Raw genomic sequence first — 18,603 nt, forward strand, 5'->3', positions numbered from 1 at the left:
GAATCTATTAACCTCTGCCTTAATATAGCCAATGACTTGGCCTCCACAGCCACCTGTGGCAATACATTTCACAGATTCACCACTCTCTGACTAAAGAAATTCCTTCTCAGCTCCATTCTAAATGGATGTCCCTCTATTCTGAGGTTATGCACTCTGGTGTTAGTCTCCTCTACTATAGGAAACATCCTCTACACATCCACTCTATCTATGTCCTCTGGTCCCAGAATCCCCCACTACAGGAAACATCCTCTCCACATCCACTCTATCTGTGTCCTCTGGTCCTAGACTCCCCCACTACAGGAAACATCCTCTCCACATCCACTCTATCTGTGTCCTCTGGTCTCAGACTCCCCCACTATAGGAAACATCCTCTCCACATCCACTCTATCTGTGTCCTCTGGTCTCAGACTCCCCCACTACAGGAAACATCCTCTCCACATCCACTCTATCTGTGTCCTCAGGTCTGAGACTCCCCCACTACAGGAAACATCCCCTCCACATCCACTCTCTCTGTGTCCTCTGGTCTCAGACTCCCCCACTACAGGAAACATCCTCTCCACATCCACTCTATCTGTGTTCTCTGGTCTCAGACTCCCCCACTACAGGAAACATCCTCTCCACATCCACTCTATCTGTGTCCTCTGGTCTCAGACTCCCCCACTACAGGAAACATCCTCTCCACATCCACTCTATCTGTGTTCTCTGGTCTCAGACTCCCCCACTACAGGAAACATCCTCTCCACATCCACTCTATCTGTGTTCTCAGGTCTGAGACTCCCCCACTATAGGAAACATCCTCTCCACATCCACTCTATCTGGGTGGTTTCAATGAGAATCCTCCTCATTCTTCTGGATTTCAGTGAGTACAGGCAGAGCCATCAAATGCTCCTCATATGATAAGCCTTTCAATCTCGAGAACTTCCTTTGAACTGTTTCCAATGTCAGCACATCCTTTCTTAGAAAATGGGCCCAGAACTGCTCACAATACTCTAAGTGAGGCCTCACTAGGGTCTTATAAAGCCCCAACAATACACCTTTGCTTTTATATACAAACTGAATGCTAACATTGCATTTGCCTTCCTCACCACCAAATCATCTTGCAAATGAACCTTTTGGGAATCTTGCATGAGGACCCCCAAGTCCCTTTGCAGCTCGGTTTTTGAATTTTTCTCTGCGTTTAGAAAATAGTCTGCACTTACTAATATCAAAATGCATGATCATACACTTCCCTACACAATATTCCATCAACCACTACTTTTCCATTATCCTAAATTATCTGACTCATTTTGTAGCCTGTCTGCTTACTCAGAACTACCTGGCCCTCCACCTTTCTTTGTATTGTCTGCTAACTTGGTCAGAAAGCCATCAATTCCATCATCAAAATCATTGACATGTAACAGGACCAACACAGAGCCCTGTGGAACCCCACTAATCACCAGTGGCCAAATGACACCCTTTATTACTCTCTTTGCCTCCTGCCAATCAGCCAATGCTTTTTCCATGCTTGAATTTTTCCTGTAATACCATCGACTTGTGGCTTGTTAAGCAGACTAATGTGTAGCACCTTGTCAAAAGCCTTCTGAAAATCCAAGTACATCCACCAATTTTTCTTTGTTTATCCTGCTTGTTGTTTCTTCAAAGAGTTCCAACAGCTTTGTCAGGCATGTTTTTCCCTCGAGGAAACCATGCTGACTTTGTTCTATTTTATCATGTGCCTCCAAATAAACAAAAGCCAATTTCTGTGACAATCGATTTGAACATCTTCCCAACCACTGGGGTCAGACTAACTGGTCTATAAATTCCTTTTTCTTGTCTCTCTCTTGTTGAAGAGTGGAGTGACATTTGTAATTTTCCATTCCTCCGGAACTATGCCAGCATCTATTGATTCTTGCAAGATCATTATTAATGTCTCCATAATCTCTCCAGCTATCTCTTTCACAACCCTGGGGTGTACACCATCTGGTCCAGGTGACTTATCTACCTCAGACCTTTCAGTTTCCCAAGCACCTTCTTCCTAGTAACAGCGACCTCACACTCTGACACTCCTGAACTTCACCATACTGCTAGTGTCTTCCCCAGAGAAGAATAATATTTATTCAGTTTGTCTGCTATTTCCTTGTCCCCCCCCCCATCATTACCTTTCCACAATCATTTTCCAGCAGGCTGATAGCTACTCTTGCCTCTCTTTTACATTACATATATCTAAATAAATTTTTGGTATCATCTTTAATATCATTGGCTAGCTTACATCTTTTTCCTCTTTATGACTTTTTAGTTGCCTTCTGTTGGTTTTTAAAAGCTTCCTCATCCTCTAACTTCCCAACAAGTGTTGCCCTATTATATGCCCACTCTTTGGCTTTTATGTTGGCTTTGATTTCTCTTGTCAGTCACAGTTGCATCATCCTTGCTTTTCGAATACTTCTTCTTCCTCAGGATCTATCTATCCTGCACCTTCCAAGTTGCTTCCAGAAACTCCATCCATTGCTGCTTCGCCACATCATTCCTGCTAATGTTTCCTTCCAATCAATTTTGACCAACACCTCCCTCAATGCTCCATAATTCCCTTTATCCCACTGTAATACTGATACACCTGATCTTAGCTTCTCCTTCTCAAATTGTAGGATATATTCTGTCATTTTATTGTAACTGGCCCCTAAGGTTTCCTTTACTTTAAGCTCTCTATTCAATTCCAGTTCATTGGACAACACCCAATCCAGACTAGCTGATCCCCTAGTTGGCTCAACCACGAGATGTTCTAAAAAGCCATCTTGTGGTGGAAATTCTACAAATTCCTTCCCCCACTTTGGGATCCAACACTGATCTACCTGATCTATCTGCATATTGAAATCCCCTATGACTATCGTAATATTGGCCTCTTGACAGGCCTTCTCTATCCCCTGTTGTAACTTGTAGACCATATCTTTACTACTGTTTTAAGGTCTGTATATAACTCCCATCAGGGTAGAATGAAGAAGCGCAGTTTCTTAGCTCTGCCCTTCTTCATTCTACCTATAATGATTCCACCCCACCTGGTCCTATATCACCTCTTTCTAATGATTTGATTTCAATTTTACCTACAGAGCCACACCACACCCTTGGCCTACCTGCCCGTTTATCAATATAATGTGTATCCTTGGATGGTAAGCTCCCAGCTATAATCATCTTTCAACATTGATTCAGTGATGCCCACAAAGTCATACATGCCCCAGATAATTTTCTGTCCCAAGTAAATTACTTCCCTTTGTTGCAATAGTACCTTGCCTAGGTTTGCTTTTTGACCCTGGGTGGATATATAAACAAGTTCATGTCACATCATGTTCATGCTGGCTAATGCGATCTGAACATCATTCACATATTGTACAACGGACAAATCAATGGCTGGTAAATGCCTCTGATGTTGTCTTAAAGCCATGTGACTGCCACGGAGCCCTTGTGGTAGCCTCGCCTACTGGTATTGTTGACCATCAACTGTGAGAGCCAATCAGGCACGAGTGGTATGGGCCAGAATCCATATCAGTAAACCACTTAATTGTTGGCTTCAGGACATTGAAAATAATTGATGGATTTGCCTCTAGAGGAGTTAGCTTGTCAATATATTGAGTGGCAACTCAGTAATCCACAGTAAGTGGGCAGGTACCATTCACTTCCTTAACAGGCCAGACTGGATTGTTCAATGGCTGTGAGTCTTAATAAGGATCCCCTGTTCCTTCAGCTGGTTAACACCTTCTATAGATGTTCTGGTTAGAGGACACTGCTTAGTACAGAGTGGCATCTTACCAGTAAACTCAATGGGATTCATCTCCAACAGATCACAGTCATTTTATCTTTCAACTATACGGGATGATTGCTTAGTTCAGATTTGGCCAACTGCATGAGTCCAACAGCCTTTACAAACTCAAGGGTAAAGTTTAAAGTAAGCAAGACAACCATTGCAAGAGATTGCAAGACGTAGTAAGGCATTTGACAAGGTTCCACATGGTAGGCTTATTCAGAAAGTCAGAAGGCATGGGATCCAGGGAAGTTTGGCCAGGTGGATTCAGAATTGGCTTGCCTACAGAAGGCAGAGGGTTGTGGTGGAGGGAGTACATTCAGATTGGAGGGTTGTGACTAGTGGTGTCCCACAAGGATCTGTCCTGGGACCTCTACTTTTTGTGATTTTTATTAACGACCTGGATGAGGGGGTAGAAGGGTGGATTGGCAAGTTTGCAGATGACACAAAGGTTGGTGGTGTTGTGGATAGTGTAGAGGATTGTCGAAGATTACAGACAGACATTGATAGGATGCAGAAGTGGGCTGAGCAGTGGCAGATGGAGTTCAACCCGGAGAAGTGTGAGGTGGTACACTTTGGAAGGACAAACTTCAAGGCAGAGTACAAAGTAAATGGCAGGATACTTGGTAGTGTGGAGGAGCAGAGGGATCTGGGGGTACATGTCCACAGATCCCTGAAAGTTGCCTCACAGGTAGATAGGGTAGTTAGGAAAGCTTATGGAGTATTAGCTTTCATAAGTCAATGGACAGAGTTTAAGAGTCGCGGGGTAATGATGCAGCTCTATAAAACTCTAGTTAGGCCACACTTGGAGTATTGTGTCCAGTTCTGGTCGCCTCACTATAGGAAGGATGTGGAAGCACTGGAAAGGGTACAGAGGAGATTTACTAGGATGCTGCCTGGTTTAGAGAGTATGGATTATGATCAGAGATTAAGGGAGCTAGGACTTTACTCTTTGGAGAGAAGGAGGATGAGAGGAGACATGATAGAGGTGTATAAGATATTAAGAGGAATAGACCGTGGACAACCAGCACCTCTTCCCCAGGGCACCACTGCTCAGTACAAGAGGACATGACTTTAAGGTAAGGGGAAGGAAGTTTAAGGGGGATATTTGAGGAAGGTTTTTTACTCAAAGAGTGGTTGGTGCGTGGAATGCACTGCCTGAGTCAGTGGTGGAGGCAGATACACTAGTGATATTTAAGAGACTACTAGACAGGTATATGGAGGAATTTAAGGTGGGGGGTTATATGGGAGGCTGTGGTTAAGGGTCAGCACAACATTGTGGGCCGAAGGGCCTGTAATGCGTTGTACTGTTCTATGTTCTATGCTCTATTGATGAGTGCCAGGTTGTACCTCAACCTGTTTGCTTTGATTGGAGTAACTCTCTGATTTCCTGCAGCATATGCACACTTACAGATATCTGTGAATAGTATTTTGCATCTTTGGGCAACAGATTTAATTATACATGTTAGGTCAACTATATCCAATAGGAATTTAGCATATTAATTTCCAATCAATAAGTTAACATATAAGCCATCTAGTTTTTGCTCTTTCAAGGCGAGTAAGGGCTGCAGGAAAGGGCCTAGTCATTTTTTTTTACTGTGTCAATACATCCATTACATCCAACACTGTTTGTTGAAACTACATCAACAAATTAGTATCTTCTGACTTTTTCAAGGCAGGGGATTCAGCTTGCTGTTGAGCTTTTTTTCTGTTGTTCAGCCTATTTCCTATGCCATCTATTTGTAGCCCAATATCCTTTCTTACCACAAAAGTGACACTGTGCTTTAGGGGTTCAACTTCAGAAGTGTGCCTCAGACTGAGATTGCTGTGATACACACAATGAATTCCAGTCTAACTTCTTGTTGATCAACAGGTAACTGACCGACTTGTAGTGATCTGTGTCAGATTTCAATATCTTGCTCCTGTTGTTTGGCAGCACACACTAGCTCAATACCTGAAACAGAAATTTCATTCCAATTCAGATTTGTCAGCTTCACTATTTGGCAACGTCTGGTTTCAAGCCACCCATAACAGTTGACTTCAAGGGACCATGTGTAGTGTCCTCTTTGTTATCTTCATTTATGTCCAGAACTTCTGAATAACTTAACAAAGCTGTCCAGTAGCATTCCTCATCCTCCTGAAGCATCCTCAAAAATCTTTTCCTTGCAGTCAGCTACTTTTCTCCAATCAGTCCACGTTGGTGCCTGTTCTTCTAATTACCTCTTAATAGCGTTCCAACTATCTCCCATTCCATCATCAGCTCTATCATTCATTTCTGGGAAGACGATAGAGCATCCAAAATTCAGGAGCCATCACATGGGTGCAGTTTATATATGTTCTTAATACGTTGAAGCTCAGCCCAGGTTTAAACTATCTTTTTTAGGAGGCAGAGTCTCCTTGGACCGCTTTTTCACTTCAGGCGGCTGATAGTAAACTACTTGTCTCCTAGATCAATCAATTCATGGAATTATGTGGAGCAGAATCAGATACTCCAGCACAACTCATCCATGCTGATCAAGGTGTCCATCTCCACTAATCCCATTTGCCTTCATTTGCCCCATATCCCTCTAAACTTTTCCTATCCATAAAATGTTCAAATGTTATTTAAACTTTGTTAATATACTGTACCCCAATCACTTCACCTCACACACATATCCAACACCCACCCTGGGAGGAAATTTCCCTTTAGGTCCATTTTATGTTTACCCTCTTATTTTAAATCTATGCCCTCTAGTTTTAGACTTCCCTACCTTAGAAAAAGACTGTAACCACTTACCCTATCTCTGCCCTTCACAAATTAAAAAAATAAAGTCACCCTACAGCCCCCTTACCTTTGGGAAAACATTCCCAATGTCTCCTCATATCCTAATCTAGGCATAATAATTAAAACTTCCACAGATTGACCTTGGTCCTGTTATTTCAGATTATGTAAATATAGCTGTTAGTTTGATTTGATCTCAAAGAGATGTCTGGAAGCTGAGGCTCAGAATACAACGATGAGAGAAGAGATGAGGGCAAAAGCAATTCATACTGCTAGTGCTGATGAAAGATTCTTTCAGCTACTCCACAGTGTGTTAGGTATTTACATGTTCCTCTTCTGGGAATGGTGCAACATTTTTCAAATATTTATCTACTTCCATCTTGCAAGCTGTTGTATTTCCATTTCCACCGTTCTGTTCAGTGGACCGTTCGGTGCTCAAATGACTCCAGAGCAAAGATCTCCTCATTTCTTCAATATTTAAATGTATTCAGTCTGATTACCAATTCACTGAACAAAGGAAATATATTTAACATCTCAAAATGAAGGAAATAATTTAGAAAATGGGAGCATGAGAAAGTTGTCTGGCTCTTCATCAATCTTGATGCAAGGTCTGATCCAAAATGTCAAGGACTCTTTCCCCTCACCCTCACCCCAACAGATGCTGCTTGACCTTCTGAGTCCTCCAGTAGTTTGTGTTTCTCTCCAGATTCCAGTATCTGCAGTATTTTATGGCTTCAATAAAAATCATGGCTGAATCTCTGCCTGGCCCACTTTCCAATCTGACACTCATATTCATTAATTCCATCTGTGTCTAAAAGCCTACCCATCTCAATCTTGAACTACTCAGTGCCTCAGGGACACCTGCAGGGAGGAGAATGCCAAAGGTTACAATGCTCTAAGTAAAGGAGTTTCTTTTCATCCCTCTGCTGATGGTTAAATGTCTATCCCTACCTTGCTGTCTAATCTACTGTTATTTTTTGTGATCTACTGTTTAGAACCATGTTACACTGGTATGTCCTGCCACATAAACCTCTGGCCCCTGGCACATTCTTGCTTTATCTTCATAGCCTTATCATCCCTCCTGTAGTAGGACACTTAAAGCCATACAGGTTTTAGGTATTGATTGGTTTGTGCTTTGCCATGAAAGGTTTAGGAGATTATTCAAGTATTTTCCAAATTTAGTGAAGATCAACAGGGTAGATGAAACAAAAGCGCTTCCTCTGGAAACACTTGAAAAATACCATTACACACAGCAGCTCGTGAGACTTCAGATGTTGGAACTGGCAAAAACAAACAAACTGGAGGAACGCAGTGTTGACCTGAAACATCAGTCATTACCCTGCCTCTGGAGATGCTGCTTGACCAGCCGAGGTCTTCCAGCAGTTTGTTTTTGATAGACCTGTGGCATTCTCCTTGGCAAAAGCCAATGAGGACTGATGATTAAAATTTAAGGTTGGCAATAATGGCTCTTTTGCAACAATAGGGACAGGGTGGTTTCATTGAACACCAGAATTAGTGCAAGTGACTGAAGCCAAAGGAATTCAGAGAAATACTGCAGAGTACTAGTGCAACTGAAATAGATTCATCACTACCAACTAGTGACAAGGTCCTCGGCAGAGATTCTTGTGCCTATTTGGAGTCTGAGAGTATAAGGTTGTGAGTTTCAGCAAGCCTTAGATACAATTATGCACAACCTTAAATGGAATCCATGGAAGGGCACTCCTTCAGTCAGCACACTTATCATAGTTGAGACTAATCCAACAATCAGTGCAAGAGTCTCTTATTCGTAAATTAGCCACATGATATATTTCTAATTCACATGAAATACTTATTTATAATTTTATTTATTATTCACATGATGAGAAATATTTCTAATGTTGTGAGTGGTTCCTGATCATGAATATTCTGAAAAGTGATAGTAGCTGATGCATTTGGAAGGCCCAAAGGAAATGAGGTGAAATACGGAGGGAAAAGTGTCCTGAATAAAAGTGAAAGGACAGGAATGAGAAAGACTGTAGAGCTTAATTAAAGCCAGGCCAGACACATCAAGTCTAATCAATATATTGGTCTCTTAAGCATAATTCTGATAATTTTCCAGACATGAGTTGATGTTGTGAACTGTTATCTCTTCTTAATTATTCCAATCAGTCTCTGGAGTATTTCATTGAAAACTGCTCTTCTAATCATCCCTTACAAGTGGTGATGTCTTCAGCTGTTCAGGTCCTGTACTCTGGATCTCATCTCCAGCCTTCTCGATCCACAGTTTAAGAATAAGGGGTAGGCCATTTAGAATGGAGTTCAGGAAAAACTTTTTCACCCAGAGAGTTGTGGATCTATGGAATGCTCTACCTCAGAAGGCAGTGGAGGCCAATTCTCTGGATGCTTTCAAGAAAGAGTTAGATAGAGCTCTTAAAGATAGCGGAGTCAAGGGATACGGGGAGAAGGCAGGAACGGGGTACTGATTGTGGATGATCACCCATGGCCTGCACCTATTGTCTATTGTCTTGCCATGTCTCTCTGCCCCTTTAAGATCCCCCTTAAGACCATAATGTAAGCTCCTGTCTTTTGCCACCACAGATACTTCTTGACCTGTTGAGTTCTTCCATTGTTTTGTTCCATGTGACAGATTCCAGCATCCATAGTCTAGTTTGTCTTTGGCTAAACCTTTGCTCACCTCTCTGACACCTTCTCATTTACAATGTGAAACACTGTATTTGATAGTGTTATAGAAAGCAAAGGTGTAGTTATTCCCCAATACCATTGAATTTTTATTAGTTTTTCCTCCATTCCTGAAAAGATTTGCTTCTTTCATCTAATTACCTCTGTGCTTTCCTTAACCAGTCATTTATTTCTAATGAATTTGTACTATCCTAAGACATTTCCTTTCATGCTCTTTGCCAACCTTGCCTTGCCAATTTTCTTCCAGACTTTTTAGGCTGGATTCCCTATTTGTGATTAACTCATTTTATAATAAGCCTAGTTTCTCTGTTTTAATTTTTAGCTCTTACTCATCCACAGCATTTCTTCCACTTACTCCTTATGGAGTAGCATAGGCAGAAATTAGTCTTCTGCTGCTTGCACTGAATGCTGTGCATGGTTAAACATTACTGAAATTTTCATTCATTGACCTTTAGAGCTGCTGTTCAAAGACTGGGCACGTTTAGAGCTGAGAAATATTATCTGCCCTCTGCGTTCTATATCGCAGTCACCTACTGTTAAATTTACAATTTTCTGTTGTTTGCCCACTGCTTGTCCCAGTTTTCTTTTCCAATTACCTGAGCCAATTCCTCTTGTAATGCTTTTGCAACCTGCTGAGTTTTTTTGAAACTCACACACCTTGTCATTGCCTGAATACTTACTGAACCTAATTATGTTATAAATGCTCTTTGTTAGATATTTCCCTGTCATTATTCTATATTCTTGTAGCAGGTCATTTTGGATGAATGAAAACAGAAACATCTTAGGAAACTGAAGCAGAAATGTCAATGCTGTCATTTTACCTGCCAATATTAATTCTCTTATCTATATTCAGACAGATTTAACAAACATCAGGGGTTTCAAACTGGGAAAAAGGAGTATGATACTCAGTACTTAGAACTTCAAAGATTTTTGTTCTTCTAATATATAGTACTACTAAGAGGGGAAAATGTCTTACATTTCTACAGTGATCTTAGGCTAAGAAAGAAAGTTTCACAGTAAGTTAAGGATTTTTGTCGCCTTTAGACAAAATTAAAAATCTTTGGGAACAAGATTTACAGATTTCAATTTCTGAGGAAACTTGGAATGGAATTTTCAAATTGGTTAACACTTCATCGTTATGTGCCTGCCACTCTCCTACAATTTAAAGTGGTCCATAGGGTTCACATGACCAAGGATAAGCTATCTCGTTTTTATTCAGATATATTTCCCTATTGTGATAGATGTAGCAATGGAGAAGTTCCACTAATTCATATGCTTTGGACATGTCCGAGTCTTGAAAAATACTGGAAGGAAATATTCCAAACTTTTCTCTGTACCTTTCAAATTAAATTTTAAGTCTAACCCTTTGACTGCCTTATTCAGTATTGCTGGAGGAAAATATATTATTTTGGAGACATCTGATTTGCACATTTTGGCTTCTACTTCTCTTATGGCTGTGAGGGTTCTCTTGCTTAAATGGAAGGATGTCACTCTGCCTACTCATGTGATGTTATGTCACGCTTAGATTTAGAGAAGATCTGTTGTTCAATTTCTGAATCTAGTCAAGACTTTCAAACATTGTGGGGACCATTTTTGAACTATTTTCAAAACCTTTGATTTGCTCTTAAAGTACAGATGTTGCCTAATAATGTATCTCACTATATGATAAGGATTTTTTTCCTTTTTTCTTTCTCTACCAAACAGCTTCCATGGCTTAGATTTTTTTTGTATAATAAAATTATCACATTTCAATATTATGATTTAATTTAATTTACTTGAATATAGGGTGATGAGATTCCGAGTGATTCAAATACTAATGTATTTGATAATATTTTATCCTTTTTTTACTTATAATATATATCTTCTTGTACTCTGTATTCTTCTATGTAGAAATTAATAAAAATATTGAAAGAGGTTTTTTGGTACAGTCACCATTATTAAGTGAGAACAGCCGGGTAAGATTGGTTTTTAGTAATTCACCTTTAGTATCTGGGGATTACTGACAAGGACGCCTTTTATGGCCTGCCCAGCAATATGCTTGAAAAGGTGGAGGCAAGTTACTTGAATGCATGCAGTCTGTCTGGTAAAGGTGCTCTCAGAGTGGTTGGAGAGAGAATTCCAGGATTTGGACATAGCAACAATGTGTACAGAATATAGTGGACTTTAGCAAGGTCTTCGATGAAGTCCCATATGTTAGGCTGGTCCAGAAGTTCAGAACATCAAGATGAGCTAGCCAATTGGATACAAAATTGACTTGGAGTGCAGAGTTGTTTTTCAGATTGGAAACCTGTGACCGTGGTTTTACTCATCAATTTTAATAATTTGGATGTGAATGTAGTAAGTTTATGGGTGACACCAAAATTGGTTGCATAGTGGACAATGAAAAGGGTATCTAAGATTGCAACAAGATCTAGATCAACTGGCAGAGTCATCAAGGAATGGCAGAAAGAATTTAATTCCATTCAGTCAAGTGCTGCATTTTGGGAAGTTGAACCAGGTTTACACTTTAAATGGCAAGGACGTGGAGAGGTTTGTAGAGTTGAGGCAGCTAAGGGTATAGGTGCATGGTTCCCTGAAAGTGCTGACCCAGCTACACAAGGCTGGCATGCAATGATCAGGGAATGAGTGCAATAATTAAGACTGAATGATACACCAGTACAAGCCTGGTATGGAGGGACCACACACAGAGTATAGTCTGCAGTCCTGGTCCTAGCTATAGGAAGGATGTTACTAGGATGGCAAGAGTGCAGAAAAGATTCACAGGGATGTTGCCAGATTGCAAGTTTTGAGTTACAGAGAGAGACTGGATAGGCAGGGGCTGTTTTCCTTGGAGCATAGGAGAGAGAGGGGTGACCTTATAGAGATTAATAACATCATAGAAACATAGAAAATAGGTGCAAGAGTAGGCCATTCTGCCCGAGCCTGCACCGCCATTTAGTATGATCATGGCTGATCATCCAACTCAGAACCCTGTACCTGCTTTCTCTCCGTACCCCCTGATCCTTTTAGCCACAGGGGCCATATCTAACTCCCTCCTAAATATAGCCAATGAACTGGCCTCAACTGTTTCCTGTGGCAGAGAATTTCACAGATTCACCACTCTCTGTGTGAAGAAGTTTTTCCTCATCTTGGTCCTAAAAGGCTTCCCCTTTATCCTTAAACTGTGGCCCCTCGTTCTGGACTTCCCCAACATCGGAAACAATCTTCCTGCATCTAGCCTGTCCAATCCCTTTAGAATTTTATACGTTTCAATAAGATCCCCCCTCAATCTTTAAATTCCAGCGAGTATAAACCTAGTCGATCCAATCTTTCTTCATATGAAAGTCCTGCCATCCCAGGAATCAATCTGGTGAACCTTCTTTGTACTCCCTCAATGGCAAGAATGTCTTTCCTCAGATTAGGGGACCAAAACTGCACACAATACTCCAGCTGTGGTCTCACCAAGGCCTTGTACAGCTGCAGGAGGTTCTACTCAAATCCTTTTGTTATGAATGCCAACATACCATTTACCTTTTTCACCGCCTGCTGTACCTGCATGCCCACCTTCAATGACTGGTGTACAATGACACCCAGGTCTCGTTGCACCTCCCCTTTTCCTAATCAGCCACCATTCAAATAATAATCTGTTTTCCTGTTCTTGCAACCAAAGTGGATAACCTCACATTTATCCACATTAAATTGCATCTGCCATGAATTTGCCCACTCACCTAACCTATCCAAGTCACCCTGCATCCTCTTAGCATCTTCCTCACAGCTAACACCACTGCCCAGCTTCGTGTCATCCACAAACTTGGAGATGCTACATTTAATTGCCTCGTCTAAATAATTAATATGTACTGTAAACAACCGGGGTCCCAGCACTGAGCTTTGCGGTACCCCACTAGTCACTGCCTGCCATTCTGAAAAGGTCCCGTTTACTCCCACTCTTTGCTTCCTGTTTGCCAACCAGTTCTCTATCCACATCAATACCATACCCCCAATACCGTGTGCTTTAAGTTTGCACACTAATCTCCTGTGTGGGACCTTGTCAAAAGCATTTTGAAAATCCAAATATACCACATCAACTGGTTCTCCCCTATCCACTCTACTAGTTACATCCTCAAAAAATTCTATAAGATTCGTCAGACATGATTTTCCTTTCACAAATCCATGCTGACTTTGTCCGATGATTTCACCTCTTTCCAAATGTGTTGTTATCACATCTTTGATAACTGACTCTAGCATTTTCCCCACCACCGATGTCAGACTAACCAGTCTATAATTCCCCAGTTTCTCTCTCCTTCCCTTTTTAAAAAGTGGGGTTACATTAGCCACCCTCCAATCCTCAGGAACTAATCCAAAATCTAAGGAGTATTGAAAAATTATCACTAATGCATCCACTATTTCTTGACAGGCATATACAGTATAAGGCAAATGTCATGGTCTTTTCCCAGAGTAGGAGAGTCCTAAACTAATGGGCATAGGTTTAAGGTGAGAGGGGGAAAACTTCCAGGAAACCTGAGGGACAACTTTTTCACACAGAGGGTGGTGGGTATGTGGAATGAGCTGCCAGAGGAAGTGGTAGAGGCTGGTAAAATAACAAGTCATTCAGACAGATACATTGATAGGAAAGACCAAATAGGATATTGGCCAAGCCCAAGCAAATGAGCTAACTCAGGTAGGTAAGGACAAGTTGTGCCAAAGAGCTGTTTCCACATTGTATTACTCTGTGACTCTACAAATGGGCAACTTTGAACATTGCTGGATAAATGCCAGTGTTGTGGCTACACTGGAACAACTTGGAGAATGGCTCAGCTCATTCTGAACTACAGGTCTTCAGTTGGGATGCTTTCTGGTTCCAAAGCCCCTGCTGCTTCAGTAGTGAAAAGCAATTCCTTGATATCATGTTGAATGAGTTGACTTTGTCAAATACTGGCTTCTGTGACAATGGGAAGCTGAGATAGACCTTCTACTCAGCCCTCCTGGCTTCTGTCTTGTCTTTAATACTCACATGCTGAACCTTGCCATTACTAAGAACAGGATCTTCCTCCTCCTTCTTTTAGCATGTTCTACCACTCTCAAGCAGTTTCAAAATGATCTGTCATTTCTAATTATGGTCCACAGCTTCACACTGATATTCAGTTTGGAGTCATTTCACAACGTTGATTGAGGAACAAACATTGTTCCGGACATGAGAAAGGGCTCTCCTACTTTCCTTTGAGAAATATTTTGGGATTTTTCCCCTGTGCCTGAGAGATTGAGTGGGAAATCTCATGAGAAAGATTCCCTCTGCTGGTGCACTTCTCCCTCGGTACAGACTTGAAGCTCACCGTTCAAGTCTCTGGAGTGGGATTTGAACCTGTAACCAGTCCATTCTGAAGCAACGAGTTTTGCCAAATGAGCCACAGCTGGCAGCTGAGTGGGCAAGAAGGATTTGTGTTATTAATGATGTTGTTGTGTAACAGAGCAACACCGTTCAAATCCACCCTCTGCATAACTCTGGGCCCAACTTGGATTGCAGATCATGCAGATCAGGAGTTCTCAGCAATTACACTGGTTAAATCAATAGCCATCTCCTTACAACACAAGTTATGTTAACATAACTTTCTTAATGCAAGAGCTGATCTTTATACAGGCAAACTATGTTGTTGAATTTTGCTGTATTCCTCTAACTTATTGTACCAAGACCAAAGATCAGACATGTGTCATTGGCATTATTTGGCATCTCTGCAAGCACGTGTGAATTGCAATAACCTCATAGCGGACTCGGTGCAGGTTATCCAAGATCGAATTTTTTTAAGATGGTCCAGGGCTGAAGATAATTTATTATAGTCACTTAATCTCAAGGAAACGTAAAGCATGATATCAAGGAATTTCAAGTACAGAAGCAGCAAGGGCTTTGGAACCAGAAACAGGAAATTAGACTATAGAGCTCAAGGAATACAAATGAGACTGTCTTATTTTGTACTCACCAATCAAAAGCTCAATCCAGAGCTTGTCTTCTCCTTCTTTGTAGGCCCGGTTTGTAGAGAGGGTGATCTGGAAGGGCTGTCCACGTCTCAGAATCAGATGATTGGAGTTGTAGAGCTCCGTGTGATGCTGTCTCTTGTTCACATCATCCGGATCCGAATGCATATTTACGCCCCAAATTTCAAGGGAATCTTTAAAAAGAGCGAAAACAGTCATTTTCACCCCCTGATTTCGCCACATATTCCTAATCATCCGTGTTCAAAACTCTTTAGATAGCATCAATCATTGTTCCCAGTTCAGCATCACTTATCATTCTAAAGAAAACAAATCGTGAGATAGAAGTCCAGACTAAAGGTACTCTAGATAGAAAACAGCACAGTCCAGCAACAGACATGCTTCCCATCAATGATCCTATCTAGGACCCTCCCATCTTGATTATTCTCTCGTCTCCACACTCCTGTAGGGTAGATTATTAAAAAGCTTGAAGCACATACCATCGGATTCAACAACAGCTGCTGAAAGGCACCCGAATACACCTCTGATATACTAAAGGTGAATGCATGACCTCCCAATTTACCAGCAGTGCTTTCTCTATCAGTGCAATGCCATACAGTATACTGAATCATCTTTTCCTTATTACGAGGCTGACATCCCTATGATCTCCCTGATGGCATGAAAATAAGTACCATTCAGTGTATCGCATTAGGTGTGGAAATAATTAATTAATAATCAAATCTAGCTGCTGCGATTATTCTCACCGTCCCATACACAATATCATGGTCTTCCAGATGTTCTTCCATCTGTCAAGAAATACCTACAAGAGCCAAGTTCACATATCTGGAATAACAGGAGAAAATTCTGTTGCAATTATTAAATTTCAGCAGATTCTTCGGAGCCTTTACCATTTCAGTCACCTCATCCAACTCACCAAATCATTGATCCCACCAACTCGTCACCACACGAAACTCTCTGATCACATCACCTCCACAACTCACCTCACCACACTCTCTGATCCCATCACCTCACCTCACCTCACCACACTCTCTGATCCCATCACCTCACCTCACCTCACCACACTCTCTGATCCCATCACCTCACCTCACCTCACCACACTCTCTGATCCCATCACCTCACCTCACCTCACCACACTCTCTGATCCCATCACCTCACCACACTCTCTGATCCCATCACCTCACCTCACCTCACCACACTCTCTGATCCCATCACCTCACCTCACCTCACCACACTCTCTGATCCCATCACCTCACCTCACCTCACCTCACCTCACCTCACTCTCTGATCCCATCACCTCACCACACCTCACCACACTCTCTGATCACCTCACCTCACCTCACCTCACCTCACCACACTCTCTGATTCCATCACCTCACCTCACCTCACCACACTCTCTGATCCAATTACCTCACCTCACCTCACCTCACTCTCTGATCCCATCACCTCACCTCACCACACTCTCTGATCCAATTACCTCACCTCACCTCACCACACTCTCTGATCCCATCACCTCACCTCACCACACTCTCTGATCCCATCACCTGACCTCACCTCACCACACTCTCTGATCCCATCACCTCACCTCACCTCACCTCACCTCACCTCACTCTCTGATCCCATCACCTGACCTCACCTCACCACACTCTCTGATCCCATCACCTCACCTCACCTCACCTCACTCTCTGATCCCATCACCTCACCTCACCTCACCTCACTCTATGATCCCATCAACTCACCTCACCTCACCACACTCTCTGATCCCATCACCTCACCTCAACTCAACTCACCTCACTCTCTGATCCCATCACCTGACCTCACCTCACCACACTCTCTGATCCCATCACCTCACCTCACCTCACCTCACTCTCTGATCCCATCAACTCACCTCACCTCACCACACTCTCTGATCCCATCACCTGACCTCACCTCACCTCACCTCACCTCACCTCACCTCACCTCACCTCACCACACTCTCTGATCCCATCACCTCACCACACCACACTCTCCGATCCCATCACCTCACCTCACCTCACCACACTCTCTGATCCCATCACCTCACCTCACCTCACCTCACCTCACCACACTCTCTGATCCCATCACCTGACCTCACCTCACCACACTCTCTGATCCCATCACCTGACCTCACCTCACCACACTCTCTGATCCCATCACCTCACCTCACCACACTCTCTGATCCCATCACCTCACCTCACCTCACCTCACTCTCTGATCCCATCACCTGACCTCACCTCACCACACTCTCTGATCCCATCACCTCACCTCACCTCACCTCACTCTCTGATCCCATCACCTCACCTCACCTCACTCTCTGATCCCATCACCTCACCTCACCTCACTCTAGGATCCCATCACCTCACCTCACCTCACTCTCTGATCCCATCACCTCACCTCACCTCGCCACACTCTCTGATCCCATCACCTCACCTCACCTCACCACACTCTCTGATCCCATCACCTCAACACACCTCACCACACTCTCTGATCCCATCACCTCACCTCACCTCACCTCACCACACTCTCTGATCCCATCACCTCAACACACCTCACCACACTCTCTGATCCCATCACTTCACCTCACCTCACTCTCTGATCCGATCACCTCACCTCACCTCACCACACTCTCTGATCGCATCACCTCACCTCACCTCACCACACTCTCTGATCCCATCACTTCACCTCACCTCACTCTCTGATCCCATCACCTCACCTCACCTCACCTCACCTCACCACACTCTCTGATCCCATCACTTCACCTCACCTCACTCTCTGATCCCATCACCTGACCTCACCTCACCACACTCTCTGATCCCATCACCTCACCTCACCTCACCTCACCACACTCTCTGATCCCATCACCTCACCTCACCTCATCTCACTCTCTGATCCCATCACCTCACCTCACCTCACCTCACTCTCTGATCCCATCACCTCACCTCACCTCACCACACTCTCTGATCACCTCACCTCACCTCACCACACTCTCTGATCCCATCACCTCACCTCACCTCACCACACTCTCTGATCCCATCACCTCACCTCACCTCACCTCACCTCACCACACTCTCTGATCCCATCACCTCACCTCACCTCACCTCACCTCACCTCACTCTCTGATCCCATCACCTCACCTCACCACACTCTCTGATCCCATCACCTCACCTCACCTCACCACACTCTCTGATCCCATCACCTCACCTCACCTCACCACACTCTCTGATCCCATCAACTCACCTCACCTCACCACACTCTCTGATCACCTCACCTCACCTCACCTCACCACACTCTCTGATCACCTCACCTCACCTCACCTCGCCACACCCTCTGAACCCATCACCTCACCTCACCTCACCTACCACACTCTCTGATCCCATAGCCTCACCTCACCTCACCACACTCTCGGATCCCATCA

General features: G+C 43.1%; 1 protein-coding gene across 2 annotated transcripts in view; it reads right to left on the reverse strand.

Moving 5' to 3' along the window:
• The window catches only part of LOC132378606 (coagulation factor XIII A chain-like), a 269,196-nt gene that overhangs the window by 125,869 nt on the left and 124,724 nt on the right, over positions 1-18,603 (reverse strand). For both annotated transcript variants that reach the window (XM_059945683.1, XM_059945684.1), the window contains exon 3: positions 15,161-15,349. In XM_059945683.1, the coding sequence (XP_059801666.1) occupies positions 15,161-15,349 (189 nt within the window). The remainder of the gene's footprint in view (positions 1-15,160; positions 15,350-18,603) is intronic.

Source organism: Hypanus sabinus, chromosome 20 (assembly GCF_030144855.1).
Source record: "Hypanus sabinus isolate sHypSab1 chromosome 20, sHypSab1.hap1, whole genome shotgun sequence".
Lineage (NCBI taxonomy): Eukaryota > Metazoa > Chordata > Chondrichthyes > Myliobatiformes > Dasyatidae > Hypanus > Hypanus sabinus.